The 22076-nt window shown below is 39.9% G+C and overlaps 1 protein-coding gene across 2 annotated transcripts in view; it reads left to right on the top strand.

Annotated features, from left to right (window-relative positions):
* Positions 1-354: 354 nt before the first annotated feature.
* Positions 355-22076, top strand: part of TIPRL (TOR signaling pathway regulator) — a 28710-nt gene continuing 6988 nt past the window's right edge. The window contains exons 1-4 of one of the 2 annotated variants that reach the window (XM_070591533.1): positions 355-785; positions 6768-6947; positions 7591-7690; positions 15712-15843. In XM_070591533.1, the coding sequence (XP_070447634.1) occupies positions 682-785; positions 6768-6947; positions 7591-7690; positions 15712-15843 (516 nt within the window). In that variant the 5' untranslated portion in view covers positions 355-681. Of the gene's footprint in view, positions 1235-6767; positions 6948-7590; positions 7691-15711; positions 15844-22076 lie in introns of both variants that reach the window. The other variant, XM_070591534.1, reaches the window with a different exon arrangement.

Raw genomic sequence — 22076 nt, forward strand, 5'->3', positions numbered from 1 at the left:
GACGGACGAGCGGTGTAGGTCCCCCTGGGAACTGAACCCCGGCGCCAAAGCGGAGCGCCGGGAACTTAACCACCAGGCCGCCGAGGCAGCCCGGAAGGATTGAATTTTTTGATAGTCTGTCTTAATAGTGGCTAGATGGCCACTTCTAAATCATGGAACACCTGGTGCTGGACCTCCCAAATTCTTAGGGATTACTTTTCCGGCCTCAACATAAAAATGCTGGCATCCCCTCTCCACACCGACCCGCCACCACAGGAGGCACTCAGGCTGCTTTGCGCGGTCTGCGAGGGTCAAGCTGACAGACCGTCGCCTTCCCTGACCATCCGCCACATGCCCGAGATGACGTCATCCAACGAGCTCCGGGGGTGGTGCGTCCCTGACCACACCCCCTGCGGCCGAAGCCCCGCCCCTCAGCGTGTTCTCTCTCGTTTTTCCGGCGCGTCATGACGTAAGAAGTGGACCACGCAGAATTAACAACTGGCCCCGGAAGCAAAAAGCGAAGGGGCGGAGAAGAAGGCGGAAAGGAGGGCCCGCTCCCGGGTCGGCCGGCAGGGGGCGGGGAGGGGCGGAGCCGGGCATGGTAACGGCTCGCGGGCCGACGGGGCTGGGCTGGAGGGAGGCAGAGGAAGCCGTGTCGGCCGCGGCCTGTTCCGTGTGACCCGCGCGGACCCCGCCTCAGCCATGATGATCCACGGCTTCCAGAGCAGCCACGAGGACTTCTCCTTCGGGCCGTGGAAGCTGACGGCGGCCAAGACCCACATCATGAAGTCGGCGGATGTGGAGAAGTGAGGCTCCGGGGCGCCGGGCCTGGGCGGGAGGCCGGGCGAGCTCGGCGCAGCCGCAGCCCTCCCCTGGGGCGGGGGCTGTGGCTCTGGGGACGGGGTCTCCGAATGACACCTGAGAAGCTCTTACCACCGTCTCCGTCCTTCGGGTCGCTCGCCAGGCGCTGCCTGCGGGACGCCGTCGCTCCGCCGGGTGTGATGGAGCGCGGCTGTCCGGGGGACGTCCCCTCTCGCCGGCGGTCTCCACCTGCCCCCGACGGCGCCACCTTTAGACTGTTTCTTTGTGGGTGACCCTGACCTGTTTTCTTGGGGTTCATAACCGGCAGGGTGTATAGGCTTGGTTTTTAAAAAGCGTGTCAGGTGCTGTACCAGGCACTTGAGACACGGAAGATGGAAGATCACCTCTGCGTCAAGGAGTTCACGGAGAGAAAGACAGACAATTATCATACGGGGCGAGTAGCTGTTTGATAGAGATGTATCCGCGGGGTTATTTGAGGGGGACAAGGCATCCGGGAAGTTGGGATGCCTGAACTGAATCTCCACCCAGCCCGTGGATCGGGGTAGGGGTGGGGCACGTGTGAAGCCAGGAGGCCCGGCAGAGCGGGGAGAATGACTGGTTTGAAGGACCGTTTCTGTGACTGGAGCGTGAGGTCCCAGAGGAGCAGGGGTGAGAAGTGCGGGGAAGGCCCTGAGGGGATTTGTATGCCGGGCTAAGGAGTTTTGTATTTTATCTGCTACCACCGGGTGTAGTTTAATACGAAGGGGCGCCATTATCAGATGGACACCCTGGTGATTTCTCCGCAGGTGATGTGGAGGATGGATTGGAGGGCTTCAGGACTGGGCGAGGAGACCGCTTAGAAGGGGAGAGAGGAGAGGAGAGGTTTTAGAAGGTTAAGTTCCTAGATATGATGGCCAATTGATAGGAGGAGGAACCTACACTGATGGGAAGATTTCTGGCTGGGGCCACTGCGTGGAAAGCATTGCCACTGAACAGGGTGAGAAACACAGGAGGAGCGGACTGGGGGCAGGAGTTGCATTTATAAGAAGGGAAGAGGATCGTAGAGGATGAGTTCAGTTTGTTGAACTGTGATTGTGTGTGGGTCACAAAGTGGAGGTGTAGCAGGCATTTGGATATATTTATCTTGGAGCTTCAAAATGATGGCTTGTCCATGGGTTTATGTTTGGGAATCATCAGCTTATAGTTGATACCTGGAGCCTTTCCAGTCAATTAAGTTTATCTAGAAGTCATTCAGAAGAAAAGGAAAAGGTCGTGAGATGGAACCCCAGGGAGCTCTGGCGTTTTAAGATTTAGGAAGAAGAAAGAAAGGAGGGTCAGGAAAGGACATTTAGCTTCTTAATTAAAAAAAAAAAGCATTGTTGCAGACTCACTAAGAAAAATTAGGGAAATACAGAAAAGAAAGGAAAAAAGTTCCCTTTTTTGAGATTGAGTTACTCTGTGAGTTTTCCCCTCCATATAATTTTCTGTTACATATTGCACCATATATATAATTGTACTTATATAGAAAGCAATCAGCTTCAAGTTGTGGTTACCCACATAATTTACTTACAGACACTCTAAGAGGTGCTGGCTGCTTGGAGAGTTTGTTTTCTTTTGAGGAAGATTAGTCCTGAGCTAACATCCGTGCCCATCTTCCTCTACTTTATATGTGGGACGCCTGTCACAGCATGGCTTGATAATTGGTGCATAGGTCCATGCCCAGGATCCGAACGGGGGAAGCCGGGCCGCCGAAGCAGAGCGGGCAAATTTAACCACTATGCCACCCAGCCAGTCTCTAGAGAGTTTTTAAGGGAATCAAATTCCAGATCTTTAATATCTTTATTATTTCTAAAATAGATCTGCCTGAGTATACTAAGTCTTCTTTCTTATGACAAAAGAAAAGATTACCCTAACCCATCCTAAATTGTTCTGTGGTGCCTTGCCTTAGGGTATAAAAACCTCTAGGGTGCTAAATAAATGGATCAGGGGAAATAATTGAGTTAGAGAAGCTTCCTTTAATGAATGAAGGCATCTTAAACCCATAGAGGCTTCCGGTCTTCTCTGCCTTATAAATGGTCATACACATCTGTTAAGAGTGAAGCTCAGTAGTGGAAATGGGGTTAAGATCCTCTGTGTTTGGCCTGTGTTTGAGATACTCTGAATTTAGAACATTTGAAGTAGTTTAAGGTGGTGACAGTGTTTCTTTCACATATATAACTGGAATATCTCATAGGACTGCCACATTTTTCCAGGTATATTGGGAAAAAATCCACAGAATCACATCTTAGATTATTTCATATTTGGTATGCATTATTGAGTAAAGTAAGTAAACTTGTTTTATCTGATCTTTTTATGGTATTTATTCCAATTACAGTTGATCTTTATATTATTTAATTATTTAATATTTTCCTTTTTAAAAAAATACCGTTTTGTTGTTTTAGGAACACTTAACATGAGATCTACTCTCTTAACTGATTTTTCAGCGTCCAATACCTTATTATTGACTACAGGTAGAGTGTTGTATGGCAGATCTCTAGAGCTTACTTGCCTGGGTTGACTAAAACTTTATGCCTGTTGATTAGTAACTTCCTATTTCCCCTCCCCCAGCCCTTGGCAACCATCTTTGACTCTATTAATTTGACTATTTTAGATGCCTCATATAAGTGGAATCATGTGTATTTGTCATTCTGTGGCTGGCTTATTTCACTTAGCATAATGTCCTCAAAGTTCATCCATGTTGTCACATATTGCAGAATTTCCTTCTTTTTAAAGGCTGTATAATGTTCCATTGTATGAATAAACCACATTTTCTTCATTCATCTGTCAGTGGACATTTAGATTGTTTCCATGTCTTAGCTATTGTGAATAGTGCTGCAATGAACACAGGAGTGTTAATCTCTCTAGTATTTAATCTTTTCTATCTTTTAATAACAGTAAATTTTATTAAAATCTGTGATGAAAGATTAACATTATTAGAGATCATCCTAAAGATGTGCAACTTAAAATGTTAGATCATTGATATGTGCACATATGCATACACACGCACAGATCTAATAAATATACATTATGTGGCTGATTTTTTCCTTTGCTATTGTATCATAAGTATTTTTCTACATTATTATATTCTCTTTTTAAACATTTTTAATGATTCCATAATATTTCATCGTATGGATATATTGTAGTTTGCATACCATTTATTTTCTTATAATTGTATATTTAGAGTCTTTCTTTTTCACTACTGTAAATAAGATAATTATCAATATTAACGTGTAGTTTTTTTCCTTCATTGGGGATTATTTCTTTATTACAGATTTCCCAAAGCTGATATTTTGAGTCAAAGAGTATAAATTAGATTAAATTCTGGTGCTTTTTGCTTAATTGTTGCCCCAGGGTGGAATGTAAATTGACAGAGTCCTTCTGGAAATCCGTATGAGCAAGTGCTGGTTTCCCTCTTCAGTGTGGGTGTTTTTACTTTCTTCATCATCACCTTTTAAAACTTGCAACAAGTTGAAAATTTTACTGGAAAAGTTGTTTTCCTATAAGAAACAGGATCTTTGCTATCTTTTCCTATAATTAATATAACTTTGTTGTGTAAAAACAAAAGGTTCACCAGAGATATGAAGCTTATGGAAACATGGGGACTATGATGCGTTGTCATCTCCTAGAAAGGCATAATGGAATTAGAACCTATCTTTATTCTTGAAAGTGACGAGCCTTTGATGATCAGGAATGAAATAGATGTTTCTAATAAGAATCAATGTTTTTCTCATTGAAAGCCTAAACTATTTAATTTTTTCATTTAGGGTCTTTTGCTTATTTGTTTTTAATATATATACAAGATTTAATTGATGTGTCTGATTGGAAATAGATCTAAAGCAATTGGAAAGAGGGTAATTGTGGTCTTAGAATATGCCTAGATCTTTTGTTGGCTTTATGTAAGAATATATTCTTTAATATAGTAGTATTTTACCTTACCTAGCAAGTAAAGCCCTGTAGCTGTTCAAAAATCCAGAAGTCTTAGAAAAGAAAAAAGAAAAGAAAGCCTTCTGATCTGCTAAAGTAGCTATCATAGAACACCTGCACTGAAATGCTGTGCTTTATTAAGAGTCCCTTAGAATGTCGTTCAGAGCATATTTAGACTTTGGACTCTAGTGCACACTTTATAATTATAACCATATTGGAGATGGAAGGAAGCAAAAAGTTCCCTGCAGTCTCTTTGCCCTAGTAAATGAGTTGTTACTATTTTTCATGTTCTCTTTTTATTCATTATGCAATTTTAAGAAATGTGTGATTGTTTGCTTTTCCAGCCTATGATAGATTAGAAACCAAGTAGAAAGGGGCAAGGGTGCTTCAGGGGCAGATAGCACATTCTGGAGCAGCCAGAGGTGTACACACTCAATTGAGCTTGAGGACACTGTCTCACAAGATTGTTAAATGTGATGATCCCTGATCATCAAGAAAAAGTAAAATAATGTTTTATATTTTTTGTTTAAGAACACAGAAAAATCTGTAATACATTTTGAAAATTTTCCAAAATCAATAAAATAAAAAATTTGGTGTATAAAGTAACTGGAAAATTCACTTCCATGAAACCTCTGTGTTAGTTATGCTTTCAGGTTGCAAGGATTAGAGACCCAAGTTGCCTCAAGTAAGGGAATTTAATAGTACATGAGGAAATAATTAAACACAGAATTATCTCAGAAAATGAACGGCAATTCTCGCGGCCCCAACAACTGTAGAAGTCTGTTGTTGTTACTGTTATTTCTCAGTCTCTGCTTTGCTCTCTCTGCTTCTCTTGCTGTTACTGAACATTTTCACTCTTCCCCTCTCTCTACTTTGTGACTTCTGTTTTGTGTCCTGTCTCTTGGTCTGTGCTTGACTGTCATTCAGACTTAGGAAAAGAGAGATCAGAGTAAGTTTAATTGGCCATTATTCAATTCAGCATGAGTCTATGGGGCAGAGTTCTCAGGTTAAAGTTCAGGGGTTCCTGCCAGCCCGTAGATACTTGCATTTGGTTGAGAAGCTGAACTTTCATCCCTAAGTTGAAAGTCCGGGTTGTGACTGAGGTAATGGGTTCGTAAGGCACAGGAACCTGTACATACAGTTGCTTTTTCCGAAATGAGTAACTAGCTGCCACTTGGAAAACTTTCAACAAGGATTCCGAACTCAGCTTTCCGAAGGGCCAAGGTGACTGGTGAACCAGAGAGCCCGGGCCCCACTTAAAGGGGGCAGCCTCTACTCAGCTCTAGCCACTTGGTGCTGTGTGGCAATGCAGGTCCTATGTTGCCTAGTCTTCCATTTTTTTTAAAAAAGAGAAACCAGAAGTCCAGATTTCTCAAAAGGCTCTCAATTTTTATTGGCAACTATTTCTCAATAATTGTTGCCAACTATTTCAAATATTCAAGAAAATATTGTACAGGCTAATGAAAACACATCTGTGGATTAATAATTTATGATCCTGGCTTTGTAGTATGTCTAATATAACTTTCTTCTCCAATGAGGCTGGACAAATGAGGTCCAAGTATTTATAAAGCAGTCTAGTATAATAGAAAGAAGCCTAGTGTTAGCTCTTAGTAGCTCTGTGATCTTGAGGTAGTTACTTAAAGTCTCTGAACCTTTCTTAGCTCACAAGGTAGTTTTGCAGCTCATCTCAGAAGCGTCTCTAACCATCCTACCTAAAATAGCACCCCAATTACCTTGCTTTTCTTTGTGTGTCATTTATCACTAGCTGATGTTATGTTATGTATTTATTTATATTTTTGTTATCTGTCTTCTTTAGCTCACTACCTAGTACAGTGCCATGAAGATATACATGGAGAGAATGGATGACAAATGCATTTACAGACTTTACAAATACATTATGTTTATTAAATCATATCTTACTTAACTCATTCAGTAATGTAGGAAGTATTCTGTTGGGATCAAAAGGAAACAGCAGTGCCAACAGCTGTATAAAGTAATCCTCCCTGACTTTTGGTGATGTGTAGGTTAGCCGATGAATTGCATATGCCATCTCTCCCTGAAATGATGTTTGGAGACAACGTTTTAAGAATCCAGCATGGCTCTGGCTTTGGGATTGAATTCAATGCTACAGATGCCTTAAGATGTGTAAACAACTACCAAGGAATGCTTAAAGTAGCCTGTGCCGAAGAGTGGCAGGAAAGCAGGTGAGAATCTGGGCAGTACGGGTTAAAGGAGAAAGACTTGAAAGAAATATTCAGTCATAATATTAAGCTTGATAGTTGGATCATTCTAGAATTCTTTTTTTCTCATCCATGAAATGGAGATTACTTACTCACCTCTTGAATACTCGTTCAGTTGACTTACAGTCAAGCTGAGCTATGTAGGGTTTACTTTTTTGAGTTTTCAGGGTTCTTTAGTGAGGAGGCAGTACCCTGTGAACTGTAATGTTCTTGTTTTTGAAGAAAAATGCTTGCTTATGATTTGCATTGAAAATTTGAGGAACAGTGAAATTAAAAAAAATATATTTTCCTTGATAAATCAGCAGTTATTTACTTTGTGCCTGTTACGTACTAGGACCTTGGAGGATACAGTGAAGTATAAGCTTTTAAACCATGTCCTCAGGCAATATAAAGATGAGTGGGAGAGACTACATCAGCACATGACAAGTTAAATAACAATAAATGTGCAGAAAAACTGTAAGAAGTTGTATTTATGAATTATGACAAGTATATGTATTTAGTAGGATATTTTACATTATTTGTAGAATGTAATTTGATGTGATAAATGAATAGAGATGATCTATATTCTGCATCACTGAATCTGATCCTTCTCATTTTGGTATTTGAGGACGGAGGGTGACCACTCCAAGGAGGTTATTAAACCATACGATTGGACCTATACAACAGATTATAAGGGAACATTACTTGGAGAATCACTTAAGTTAAAGGTAAATCTTCTTTTTTGCTTTGTGAGTCATTGTCTTGGACGGTCTTAGCAGTAGAACTTTGTAATGGGTTATTTTTTGCTTCTACTTATTTTCTGTTGTGGGAGGCTTCAGAACCTAATGTGAGGGGATTTTGCTTGATGATTATCAGCAGAAAATAAAAGAAGGCCATAGTAGAACAATTTTTATCTTAAAAATGTGGTTGGTAGCAATAGCAAACTTCCTTAATGTTGTCATTATCACTGTCAAGAAGCATTAGAATGTGTATCTGTCCTTGGTGGAATGTGTTAGGTGATTTAGACAGAACCTGCTAGATAGTAGCTTACAGTTTTACAGATCAACAGGCATGTGGGCAAATAGGACTTTTGGTCAGACAACTTAGGTTTTTGTCCTGCCTGCACTATGTGTGAACTTGATACTACTTTAGCCAAGTTACTTAATCTGTCTGAGTCTCAGTTTAATCAGTAGATTGGGTAAACAGAAATATCTACCACGCAGTAGAGTTTTGATTTGAGATAATCTGTGGGCAAGCTCTCAATAAATTCTTAAGCCTTATATTGTCAAGTTGCATCTGTGTAAGACCTGCTTAAGAAGAGACTCAACTTCATCATAAATGACACTAGGAAAGTGGAATTGTTAGGTCTCACGTTGAGAGCTTAGCTGTATTTTGAAATCTTACAGTGTAACTGAAATGAAGTCACATTCATTTCACATGAATCACGCATTCTATTATAGATCACATTCTAAATATCACATTCTCAGTATCACATACTATTATATGTCACATTCTATTATAATGGATGATAAATATCCCATTCCATTATAGAGAACAAAATTATTTCAGTGTAAGCTATTTACATTAAAAGCAGTTATTGGAGACCCTATATTGTATGTTGGTGCTTAGGTGGAAATGTTAGGAAGATAGGGTTGTGTGCGGGCTCCTTGTTTCTGCGTAGATTTTTAGAATCTTGGGAAGATAGAAGTTCATAGCAGGAACTTCATAATTCTTATTTTCAGTTTATGGCACTCCTACATTCCAAGCTTTAAGTATTTTTCCATGCTGTTTCCTAGACAAAAACACAGTTTTTGAGAGAATGTGTATTCATTCATTCATTCTTGAGCTCTTACTGTGTGCCAGGCACTAATCCTAGGAGTCGTGGATACAGCAGAGGACAGTCAAAAATCCCTCCCTTACAGGCTAATGAGGGAAGAAGGTTGCATCAGTCCCTTATGATACTTCATTGATTAGTGTTCTCCTTTCTCCTCACTCTTGATTGAAAAACTTTGCAAATTGCATAGGCCGTTTAATATTTCATTGCCGGGAGTGAGGAAATGGGAACTTGTTTAACCCTCTGCAATAATGATGATGACTTACTTAGTTTGTGGGCTGACTTACAAAAAAGCCTCCTGGAGTCTATGAAGTAGCATTAGCCGTGACCCAGGAGCAAGAACTATGGCAATGGAAATGGAGTGAGAGAGTCGGAGGAGGTGAAAAGCGTGTGCTCAGTACTCTTATTGACCCTTCAGCCTGTAGTGTCATTTCTTCTAAGATATTGCCGACAAATGTCAGTGTTACTACCTACTCGCTGGTAGTGATGAGCTCGGGCTTTGGCAGAACACAGACCTGGGTTCAGATCCCAGAACCATCAGTTGACAGCTTGGAAAACAATTTGATCTTGCTAAGCTTTGTTTCTCACTTTGGTCAGCTGGGGATCATACCAGTTGTGAGGTAGTGAAAAAGATTGTATGTATAAAGTGCTTAGCACGGTGTCTGTTATACTGTAAGATGTCAATAAATGGCAGCTGCTGTTATTACTATGATAATATCATACCTCAAACTGAGGGGAGCTAAGTTACTATTATTGAAATACCAAGAATAAAATAGATATGTTATCTAAATATTTATTTTTGTTTTATGGTCTAAACAGAGCTGATGAATGTGTTCCTATATGGCTTTAAAAAATGAAGAGCCTGGGGCTGGCCCAGTGGCACAGCATTTAAGTTTGTGTGCTCTGCTTTGGTGGCCTGGGGTTTGCCTGTTTGGATCCCAGGTGCGGACCTATGCAGCACTCGTCAAGCCATGCTGTGGCAGGTGTTGGACATGTAAAGTAGAGGAAGATGGGCACAGATGTCAGCTCAGGGCCAATCTTCCTCAAAAAAAAAAAACAAAAAAAAAAAACCCCAGAAGAGACTGTTTCCAGGCAAAATTGTTAGGGCTTTGTCACTTAATCCTCAAAATAACCTTATAGGATAGGTATTATTATCCTCATTTTGTAGATGAAGAAATGGGTTCAAGATTTTAAAGTACGTATCTCAGTAACATAATAGCAATAACATAAATGTCAAGGCTATAGCTTATTGTTAAGCATGTCTGTTATATATGGAAGATCACTTCCATAGGAACATTTTTTGCATTTAACTCTTTTAATACCTTTAAGGTTTATTTGATCTATAATGTTACTTAAGATTTTTAAAATTCTTTACTCTTCAACCCTTCACCAAATCACTATTTAAAAGCCCTGGAATTGTATGCCTATCTAGGAGAATACATTTTATGTGGATAGTAAAGAGTGTCAGGCATTGAGGCATTAGAATGAGGTCTTTCTTTTGCACTTAAATTCTTGCTTTCTAGTTGCTGGGGGCTGCTGGTCTGTGTGTGTTTAGTGTTTTCTCACTCTTTGGGGTTGTTTAACCTCTGATTCTGTGAGTTGTAGCATGGTGTTAGAGAAAAGAGCCAGTCTCAGAGTTGTGCTGACCTGGCTGGATTCAAATTCAGCCTTGCCATTTATTAGCTGGGCCACCATAGGCACTTCTCTACGATCATGTTATGAGAATGTTATGAGAAAACAGGTCAAATGCCCAATATGTAGCTGGCCCATAGTAACCTATCAACATATGGCCGTTTTCTTCTTTCTTATTAAATAAATAAATTGACTTTGCAGGAGAGTAGAAGTGGAAGGCTGTTTCTCCTATTTGTACTGTCTCTTAGGAATAAGACATGCCTAGTATCCAGGCACTTAAAAAAGCATTTTTTAAAAACACATTGGAACATTTGCTCAACTGATTCGGTGTAACTTAATATCTTGAACTTCTTTTTCTTTTTATTGTGGTAAAAAATGCGTAACATAAAATTTACCATTGTAACAGTTTCTGGGTGTATTAAGTACAACCATGCATCGCTTAAGGATAGGGATACATTCTGAGAAATGTGTCCTTAGGCGATTTCGTCATTGTGGGACCATCATAGAGTGTCCTTACACAAACCTAGATGGTGTAGTCAACTACACACCTAGGCTATATGGTACTAATCTTATGGGCCCACCATCGTTTATGCGGTCAGTTGTTGACTGAAATGTCGTTATGTGGCATATGTCTGTAGTGTTAAGTATCTTCCTGTTGTCATGCATCGAATCTTTAGGACTTTTTCATCTTGCAAAACTGAAACTCTCTACCTGTTAAACAGCAGCTCCCCATTTCCTCCTCTCCCCAGGCCCTGTAAACTACCATTCTGTCCTCTGTTTCTCTGAATTTTGACTACTCTAGATAACAATGGGACCATCCTTTATTTGTCTTTTTGTGACTGCCTTATCTCACTCAGTATAATGTCCTCAGGGTTCATCCATGTAGCATACGTCAGACTTCCCATCCTTTTTAAGGCTGAATAATATTCTGTTGTAGGTATACACGTTTTATTTATCCATCCATTTGTCAGTGAGCATGTGGGTTGCTTCTACCTCTTGGTGTTGTGCTGCTGTGAACATAGTTGTGCAAATATCTCTGAGATTCTGCTTTTAGTTCTTTTGGATATATATGCAGAAATGGAATTGCTGGGTTGTATGGTAATTCTATTTTTAATTTTTTGAGGAATCTCCCTACTTCTCCACAGCAGCTGCACTGTTTTACGTTCCCGCCAGTAATGTGTGAGGGCTTTTGAGTTGCATTTCCTTAATGATTAGTGGTGTTGAACATCTTTATATATGCTTGTTGGCTATTTGTGTATCATCTTTAATATATTCAGTTTTTAAAAGTAAATTTAGGGGAAAATGTACTGATTTAAACATTGAAAATGAATGGTGTTTGTAAGACTGAAGGCAGAAGGAACTGCACGTAAGTATTGTACACTAGTTGATAAAGCTGTTTTCTCTAGGGGTATGAGTTAACAATTCTGATAGTGTTTCAGTTTTGCAGGATAAAAACGTTCTGGAGCTCTGTTTCACACCAATGTGAATATAGTTAACACTACTGAAATATACACTTAAAAATGGTTAAAATGGTAGATTGCATGTTATGTATTTTTTACTGTGATTAAAACAAAAAGGTTAAACATAGAGTTACCATATACCCTAGCAATTCCACTCCTAGGTATCCATTCAGGAGAACTGAAAACAAATATCCACACAAAAGCCTGTACACAGATGTTCATAGCAGCATTATTCATAATATCTAAAATGTGGAAGTCACCCAAACGTCCATCAATGGATAAACAGAACTAGTATATTGAGACAATGGAATATTATTTAGCCTTGAAAAAAAGAGGGAAGTACTGATCCGTGCTTCAGCATGGATGAACCTTGGAAACATGCTAAGGGAAAGAAGCCAGACACCAAAGGGCACAGATGTATGATTCCAGAATGATTTGCAGAACAGGCAAATCTATAGAAACAGAAATTAGATTAGTGGTTACCAGGGGTTGGGGGAAGCAGAGAGTGGAGAGTGACTGCTAATTGGATGTGGGGGTTTCTTTTGGGGTGGTGAAATGTTCTGGAATTAGATAGTGGTCATGACTGCATGATCTCGTGAATATACTAAAAAACACTGAATGGTGCACTTTAAAAGGGTGAATTATATAGTATGGGAGTTATATCTCCATGTTTTTAAAAAGAAAGAAATCATTGTAAAACACAGCAATTTGGCTATATATTGTTAATGAGATATACTCTAAAGACAAAAAGAAAAGATATACACACACACACACAACACACACATGCTGTTTTCAGTAACTTTTGGCATTTGCTGTTAATTAACTTTATGTGATAAGTTAAAAAATATTTACGTCAAGTAATTTCCTTGTTATAAACCTCCATCTGATGTGAGGGAGGTCCCGTTTGAAAGACGTGAACAGGACTTATTTTTCATGTATGGTATCAAGAGTTTGGTGTTCCATCCCTTTTTAAATTGTGAAATATCTCAGAAAAGTTCAGAAAACATAAAGGTACAGTTTAATGAATTGTAAAATGTGACCAGAAGGCAAAGAAATAGAACATTGCCAACACCCCCAGCATGATGCTTCCTGATCATAATTAAAAAAAAAAAAAATTTTCTAGTACCTTTGAAATTTTCACCCTCAGCTTTTATTTCCTCGAAACGAGAGTGCACTGTTCCTTCACAGCATGGGGTTTTTAGTACCTGAAGTCTCTAGGGTCTTGTATTGTCTCCTTATTTCTGGTTGGTTCTGGTTTAGGGTAGCTAGGCTCCTATATGCCTCCTTATTTTTGCGTGAATTCCAGGATGATGATTTTTCCTCTACAGGGGACTTGCGTTTTTTTCTGACAGGCACTTGAGGGCATTCATAGTCAAGGACATAGGTCTGCAACCTGATTCTGTAAAGGACCAGATAGTAAATATTTCAGGCTTTGAGGGCCATAGAGTGTATGTTGCAGCTACTCAGCGATGCTGTTGTAGTTGAAAGCAGCCATAGACAACACATAAACAAATGGGCATGGCTGTGTTCCAGTAAAATTTTATTTATGGACGTGGAAATTTGAATTTCATATAATTTTCGTATGTCATGAAATATTCTTTTTAAATTTTTTTTCCCATCATTTAAAAGAAGTAAAAATGATTCTTCGCTTGCAGTCTATACAGAAATAGGGGATGGGTCACGTTTGGCCTGCAGGTCTTAGTTTGCCAACCTCTGGTCTAGGACAAGAGTTTGAGGTTGACTGGGTCTGTAATGTAGGAAGCTGTGAACCAGTGTAGCGCTTTAGGGTATCATCCCAAAATTGGGAGGTGGCAGAGAATTCTCCAAGGTCCCTGCCCTTAGTGAGCACCAAAAGCTTGCAGAGTCCGCCTTCTCTGCATCTGCCAGTCCTGATGTTTCCAGGCCAAAGCCAGCCAGGTCCAGGCTCACTTTTCCGGCCTCCAGTCTTCTCCCAGATCTCAGCCTGGTAGTTATTTGGCATCTTGGCCATTTGATGCTTTTAAGAGGTCTTTGTTTTTTCACCAGCTTTTTAAAATGTCTTCAGCAAGAGGATTTGTCTGGGTTACTTACTCTGACAATACTGGAAGCCAAAAGTGTTTGATATACTTTAAGTTTAGCTGGGTTTTTTTCCCCTTTTCTTTTCAGATGCCTCAGTTCAGGGAGAAGATAAGTTGAGGAAGAGAGAGGCCTGGGAAGTAGAACGTTTTAAACATATTTCTCCTTGTAAATGAAGAAGATAGTATACATAAGTTAAAAATAATGACTGTCCCTAACCTATGTTTTATCTAATTATTTTTTATCTTTCTCTTTCAAACATTTTATAAGAACAAGTAAATGGCAGAACTGATGGATCCATTTTGATCGGTCACTTACTGAAGGTATATATGGAAAACATTGAGAGCATCCATATCATGATTAACTAATGTTTTGGAAGTCAGGAGTTTCTGTAAGGAGGATCTTTCAAATGTGTTCCTTTGAACTAAAACTAAATAAAAAGTAAGGAATTTACAAGTTGTGTTTATTTAACACTAAAGTTTCATGCTCTTTGGCAGTCCTAGAGGCACCACCTTTTGTCTGAAATAGATCAACGTGCAGTTGATGCAAGGGGCTGGTTATGTGCAGCCCTGTTCCCCCCATGCCCCATAATTTTCCGTTGTGGTCTCATGTCTGCTCCAGACATAGTTTGGAGTACAATTGCAGGAGATTAAGTGTTCCCTGTAGGTGAACATGGAGAACTGTGCGTTTTTTCATCTCTTGGGAATCATAGTCAAACTGCTTATTCTTTTCATTGCAACCTTTCTTCCCTCTACATAGCACTTAATACTGCCTTAGACCATTTTCCCCCAAAAGCTGTGCAGTCTTGAATATACTGTATCATTTTCTTCTAATTCTTGTCCATTTATCTCAAACTACTGTCCATTTCTTGATTCTATCCGTGAGTCAAACAAATGATCTAATCACGGCTATTAAGTAAAGCAAAATGATGGCTACCATTTACTGAATACGTGTGGTTTAACAAGCATTGTTGTGTTTATTTGGGATACAACCATGTCAAAGAATAGAAAACTGGAGATTTTGTAGTGAAATTGAGTGCAGTAAGGAATGGTATTACCCATCATGCTTTAGTGCTGCTATTAGGAGACACTTGATTTAGCGAGCTACCGATATGACCACGTCCCTCCTTGAGATTGTTGATTCTTCATCAGAAGAGTGTGTGTGTGTCTGTGTGTGTGTGTGTGTGAGTTACAAAGTAATACATTGAAAAAATTGCCAGCATCTTCTAAAGCCCTTTGGAGTGCTAGGAGTTTCCCCTCAGAGTTTCTCTGAAAGTTCTTATTTACCTCATTTAAAGCACTTTATGTTGTTTGTAGATTTTGGGGAACTAGGCTGGGAATCTAAAATATATAACATCGTTCTAATGGGGAAAAAAAGCTTGTTTTAAGTTCCAAATGAATGTCTTAAAAGTGGCCTTGCACAGCGCGAAACTGCTTTGAACTTTTATGATGGTCGTCGCTCACCATGCTGACTGATGTTCAGGTGATTATTTTTCTCATAGTCACAGCAGAACACTTGATTTTAATTTGACTTATGAAAGATGGTGAATTTTCACTCTGTCTTTTGGGAAGCTGTAATATCAGCCATCTGTAGCGTCTTAAGTTTTTCAGAGGCAAGGGGTATAGCTCATCTTTCATGTCTTCTGATGACACCCACAGAACCACGTGCTCTGGCTGTGCAGAAAGGGCTGGTAGGAAAAACTGCTTTCCTATGTCTTTAGTTCCTTCAATTTTTTTTTATGTGTTCCTTCTTAAATTTTTTCTTTCAGGTTGTACCTACAACAGATCATATAGATACAGAGAAATTGAAAGCCAGAGAACAGATTAAGTTTTTTGAAGAAGTTCTCCTGTTTGAGGATGAACTTCATGATCATGGAGTTTCAAGCCTGAGTGTAAAAGTTGTGAGTATTATGGTTTTTGTTTATAATTTCTTTCTTTCTTCCATTCTTACCATTGGTCAGAAATATAAGACTCATTTCGAATCACACTGTCTTTACATTATGTCATGTAAAGTTTCACTTGGTCTAGAGTACATCTTACTAATATCCATTATAAAAGTCACGAAATCTTAGTATATTGTTAAGACTTTAGCAAAGCAATTTTTTAATACTAACCTGGCCACTCTGTAGTTTGTTTGCCTATTATTTAATTTAAATGAAAACTATGGCTTAATTTTCACATTTTGAGTTAAAAATGATGTTGAAAGGATCTGCAGACAACAAGATGGGTGTCATTTAGAAAATAACCCACGTGTTAGGATTTCATTGCACCATTAAACTACTCTTCAGTCTCCAATATAGAAGTGGAAAATGGAAATGATGAGTGTAAAATCCCTTCTCCTTTTGTATTCTTTTCTATCAGTGGAGGACAAACTACTTCCATTGGTGGAACATGCTTAAAAAGAATAATAAATAGGCCACGAGCAGTTATTCATATTTGTTAACTATTAGGTTATAATTGGGTTTCTAACATTTTCCAGAAAAACTTCAACCTAATTATTTATTTATTTATTTATTTTGGTGAAGAAGATTGGGCCTGAGCTAACATCTGTTGCCAATCTTCCTCTTTTTCTAAGAAAGATTGCCCATGAGCTAACATCTGTGCCAGTCTTCCTCTATTTTGTATGTGGGTCCATGCCCGGGATCTGAACCCACAAACCCCGGGCCTCTGAAGTGGAGCATGTGAATCCAACCTACATGCCACCGGGCCAGGCCCACAACTGACAACTAAAATGTCACCTCCTCTGTACAGCCTTCCAGAACTCCCCTAGGCAGAGTTTAATATCCCTTTTCCATACTCCTATAAGTACTTTTTTTTAACCCCTCAATTATAGCACTTATCCGTAAGGTCTGTTAAAGACAGCGTCCCCAGCATTAAGCATTGTTCTTGAAGCATAATGATTGTGGGTGTTGTGATTTAAGCAATAATGAAATGAAAACAAATATATAAATAATAATAAATATATAATGAGTAAAGACAATAAATCAAAAGCAGCAATCAGTTTGTTTTAAAGTCAAGTTTTTTTGTAGACTCAGGGTTTTGGAATTGTGATGAATTCTCAGAGAATCATTTAGTCTATCCCTCTATATTTTATAGAAGAGGCCTAAAAGGTTAGTTTACCTAAGGTCGTGAAACTAATTAGCGACACAGTTTTCTTTGTACTACCTAAAATATCTCATGATGCTAGCATTAGATAATTGTTTCCTTAGCACCTGTAACTCTCCCCTAGTTTATCTTTTGTCATTTAGATTTGTTCATCCTGCAACTGATCTGGTCATGTAGCTCTCCACTTGTCTGCCACCTGTGGAACTGACCTTGTCGACTGTTCATTATGAGTTTGTGTATCTGATTGTGCCTTTGTATCCAAATGGGTGGATATTATATGATGTATACAAGTGGGTAGGTATGTGGGGAGCACATATGTTTTTGTGGATGAAGGGGTTGAAGACGATATCGGCATAAATGCATTATGTCTGTACCAAAGTAAATAGTAAGGCTCAAGCTGAAGAGTAACATCATCTTAAAACATTCTTTTTCTTATCCAGTGTAACTTTTTAAAAGTTAGGTGATAGCCTTGCGTTTTAAGAATGCTTGGAAGGGTTTCATTAGAATAGTGTCCTTTCTGGGTTGGTTTCTTTCTAAAAATGTAACAGATAATTGCTGTAAATAAATGCCATACTTCCTGGCGTAGAGGCCATGGGGTATGGACAAATGAAGTTCCCTTCTAGAGAAGCAAAGACTAGCCTGGAAAACATGGGTGTAGGGAAGAAATGAGGAATGTGGTGCCTGGGCAGCTACGGGAGTAGAACTATTCAAAAGGAAGGCGTGAAGGTCAGTGTCATGCTGTAAAGAGGTGTTGTAAGCTTAGAATGGGATGCTGTCCACTACACAAAAAATCTGTTTAGTGGTTTTAGCAGTTGGGATATTGTTCTTTACCTTGAATGTGGATGATTGTGGATGTAGACCAGACTTTCAAAAAGCTTACTGGTATAGGAGAAGAAACAGAAACATGGCTAGGAGAGACCATGAGGTCGACAGAGGCTTGAGTGGTGTATGTGCTGTGTTTTTTAAATATGGGAAAAACTTGAGCATGTTTGGGTGCTCCTAGGAAGGAATCACTTGTAGAGAGAGGAGAAAATGGCTGGATGAGCTTTCTGAGGCAGAGGAGTAGGGGAGGAAGAGAAAGCCCTTGAGCCTTGACTGTATTTGAGCACTGAGTCGGAAACACTCCAGTCATCTCCTCCTGTTGTCTCCTTTACTCTCACACTACTGTCACACTCACAACACTTCTGACACCAGATAATGTGGGTTCGTTTCCCCACTCCAGGCAATTCTCTGACACCAGCTAGGTGTCGTACAATTTAGCTCAGTTCTGACACTGTCTACCTGGAGATAGCTTCAGATCCCGCAGGTTAAGGGCTCAGTCCCACAAGACTGCCACCTCCACCCCGCCTCAGATTCCAATCACAAGTAGTAGGTCCCCAGGTTACTCACAGCTTCTGTCTGACTTGACTGTAAATTGGAGGTTCTCATGACCTCCTCCCCATGTGATGTGATTATTTGCTAGAACAGTTCGTAGAACTGAGGGAAACATTCATGTTTACCAGTTTATTAAAGGATATGATAAAGGATACAGATGAACAGCCAGATGAAAAGACACATAGGGAGGTCTGGGAGGGTCCCAAGTGGAGGAGCTGTGTCCCTGTGGAGTTGGGATGTGTTCACTAACCTGGAAGCTCTCTGAACCCCGTACTGTTGGGGCTGTATGGAGGCTTCCTCATTAGGCATGATCACTTATTAACTCCATTTCCGGCCCTTCTCCCCTCTCTGGAGGATGCAGCAGTGGGGCTGAAAGTTCCAAGCCTCTAATCATGGCTTGGTCTTTCTGGCGACCAGCCCCCATCCCAGAGCCCAAGTGCCCTCATTAGAACAAAAGATACTCTTAGTGCTCTTACCACTTAGGAATTGACAAGGGTTTCAGAAGCCCTGTGTCAGGAACCAGGGGCTGGTTCATTTAATCCTCAGGAAAATTCTGTGTGGTGAGTACTTCCATATCCTTGTTTTACAGATGAGGAAAGGGAGGTCAGATATATTCAGTAACTTGCCCAAGATCGATCATGCAGCAGATCCGTTTGCCCCTCTGCCCTTGCTCCTAGTCTTCTGGGATGTAGATCATGGGTAGAAGGAGACAGAGCTGCTTCTTCCATGGTGACAGGAGGAAAGGGGACAGGCTGTCCATAAGTCTACCTCTATTCCCAAACCTGGAGTTTTATCAGAATTACCCCGGCAGATTATAGATTTAGTTGTCTTTTAACACTATAGGACAAAGAACATTTCTTACTTGGGGCCAGCCTGGGGGCATCGTGGTTAAGTTCGCACACTCTGCTCTGGCAGCCCAGGGTTTGCAGGTTTGAATCCTGGGCACAGACTCACACACCACTCATCAAGCCATGCTGTGGTGGCGTCCCACATACGAAGTGGAGGAAGATTGGCACAGATGTTAGCTCAGGGACATCTTCCTCACCAAATAAAAGACTTGACTATGCATAGTGTGCTTGCTGTATGTTTGTTGACTGGAAACATGGATAGAAAAGCTCTGATCTAAAACTCAGATCAGAGAAGGTAGTTCCTGATCTGAGTTTTAGTTGTATAAGTTTCTCCAGCCAGACCAGGGAGGGGCCTGGTGGTTGAATACCATGACATTGACGCATTGTCTGAGCTGGTCACTTGTGAGAATTGCTAATTGCTTCAGGCTGTCATCTTATTAGCTGCTGCCAGAGAACGGAGTGTGATGATCATTTCCAAAGACTTCGCTAGATGCTTTCCACTTACAGCTCGCTTAAGGAGATGGTTTAACTGGCCGTTTCTGTAGAGCTTCTCCTGACTTAAAATCTCCATGTCCCAATTGTTGTCAAATAAAATGTGAACCATCACAGATTATTTTTAGTGTAACAAAGCTTTCCAAGGAACTTCTAAAAAAACCAACGTATATGTTTTTAAGTACTACCTGCTATCTTTCCTTATTGCTAGGAGTTTGATTGGAGGTATGGAATGTATAGATAGATATCATCTCACTTTCAAAATGTTCCTAGAGTCATCTGGGTGATGGTAGTAGTATTCATTGCTTTTATTTGGTGTTTGAACCTTGGCCGGAAAACTGCTAGAAAGTTCTTGTTTTAGAATTGCAAAACTAGTTTCTTATGAATGTTTGTTTTTTCCCGTTTCCGTAATGATTATAAAACACTGAAAAGAAATGCTGTTGAAATATGGAGGCTGCTTATATAAACAAAGTAGCTTACTTTACATTCCTGATATTGTTAGATGGAACCTTTTAGGTTGCCCTTAATTTATTTAACTGTTTCAGGTTTTGAAGTGTTTTTTCCACCTTAATTTTCAATTCTAAACCTGGGCAGTTTTTGCTAAAAGAAAAAAAAAATTAATTTCCTTGTGATACAGTTCCCCAGGGAGAAAGGGTAGCTTTAGAGCTCTGGGCACCATGAGGCCTGGGATGTGATGGATTTGCTTCATTGAGTTGATTATGAGTTTTGATAACTTTATGTGAATGGTATTACCTATATCTAATTAGAAGACATTTGTTTCAGAAGTTAGTTTTTCTTTTGTGTTTCTAAATTACCTTGTCTCAACAATGTTTGTTTTGAGGTTAGGATTTTGTGTCCTAATCTAGTGTCCTTGGTAGGGCTTACCGTTTGTAGGACTGTGTTGTAACAGAGACCTAAAGAGAAGTTATTTTCATGCTAATATGTTAGTTTTTAACTTACAAAGAAAATAAATTTACTGTCTGCCAAATACTGGCATTGCTGTGATGGTCTGTGAAGGTTTTTACAGCTAATGGTTAGTTCCATTCTGAGTAGTCAGGCATGAATGTTGTCCACCTTCTGCTTCCATGTTTTACCTAGAGTCCAAGTACGCTGGGCAGGGACTTAGCTTTCATCTCTGTTGTATTGTGCAAGGAATTCCACGATGGCTGTGCAGTAGTAGCTGTTGTTAGAGATGGAGTCCTAGAGAATTGTATTTTATAGAGACAAGACCTAAGAGATTGTTTCCTCACATCCTCTATTTTTATAAGTGAGCGAGGGGACCTTGGGTGGTTCAGGAACTTGCTCTAAGTTAGTGATTCTCAACCTTATCAGACCCAGTGCTCCTTTTTTTTTTTGTCAAATACTTTCAAGCACCCCTTACCTTTTACTACTCTGAAATGAAATTCATACATAATATAATCCATCTTTTTTCCAATAAGTCAACATAATGTCCTAATTATAAAATAAAAGGGAAATAAAAAGAAATTGATTTGGAAAAAACAATATGTAGTTCAGTATGTAAATACATAATATGACTGCACTACAAGACAATGAAGTAGTCAGGCACTTATGTTTGCGCGTTAAATCACTGTGAACGTGACAGCTGACAGCTACAAGTGTAGGCAGGCGAGACGCCGGTTGTCAGTCAGTGACTCAAATAACACAGTTGGGATGCCATTGGTGATGTACTTTTTCAAAATGGTGAACGACTCTTAGTAAAGTTCCAAATAAGACAAAATATAATCTCCCCTTGATTTACAAGGTAATTGCCTTCCTAGAAATTGAGTGTGTTTTCTATTTATATGTAAAACGGAGTTAGGTTCTGAGGTCACGTAATTATAAATCGATTTTTTCACCCACGTGAATCCCAGGGGAGGAATTTGGAAGTTTTGTGGGATGCAGGGTTGGATTTTGTTGTTTAGGATCATCCTGTGCATTATAGAACATCTGACATCTCTGGTCTTTAACTGCGAAATGTTAGTATTGGCTGCTCATCATTATTACAACAAAAAATACCCTCCCAAATTTCCAAACGTCCCTAGGAGAGAACTACTGCCTTAAAATATACAATTAAAGTGTAGCATTGGGACTGGAGCTCGCACGTCCTAATTCCTAGTCTCCCCACTATGCCATACAGAAATGATGCTTCAACTTGCTTCCTGGGTGTGACTGGTAATAACTGCTTTGGGGGGCCGGCCCTGTGGCCAAGTAGTTAAGTTCCCATGCTCCGTTTTGGTGGCTAGGATTTTGTCGGTTCGAACCCTGGGCGCAGATGTGGCACCACTCAAGCCATGCTGAGGCAGTGTCCCATATGC

The sequence above is a fragment of the Equus przewalskii genome, chromosome 23 (genome assembly GCF_037783145.1).
Source record: "Equus przewalskii isolate Varuska chromosome 23, EquPr2, whole genome shotgun sequence".
Lineage (NCBI taxonomy): Eukaryota > Metazoa > Chordata > Mammalia > Perissodactyla > Equidae > Equus > Equus przewalskii.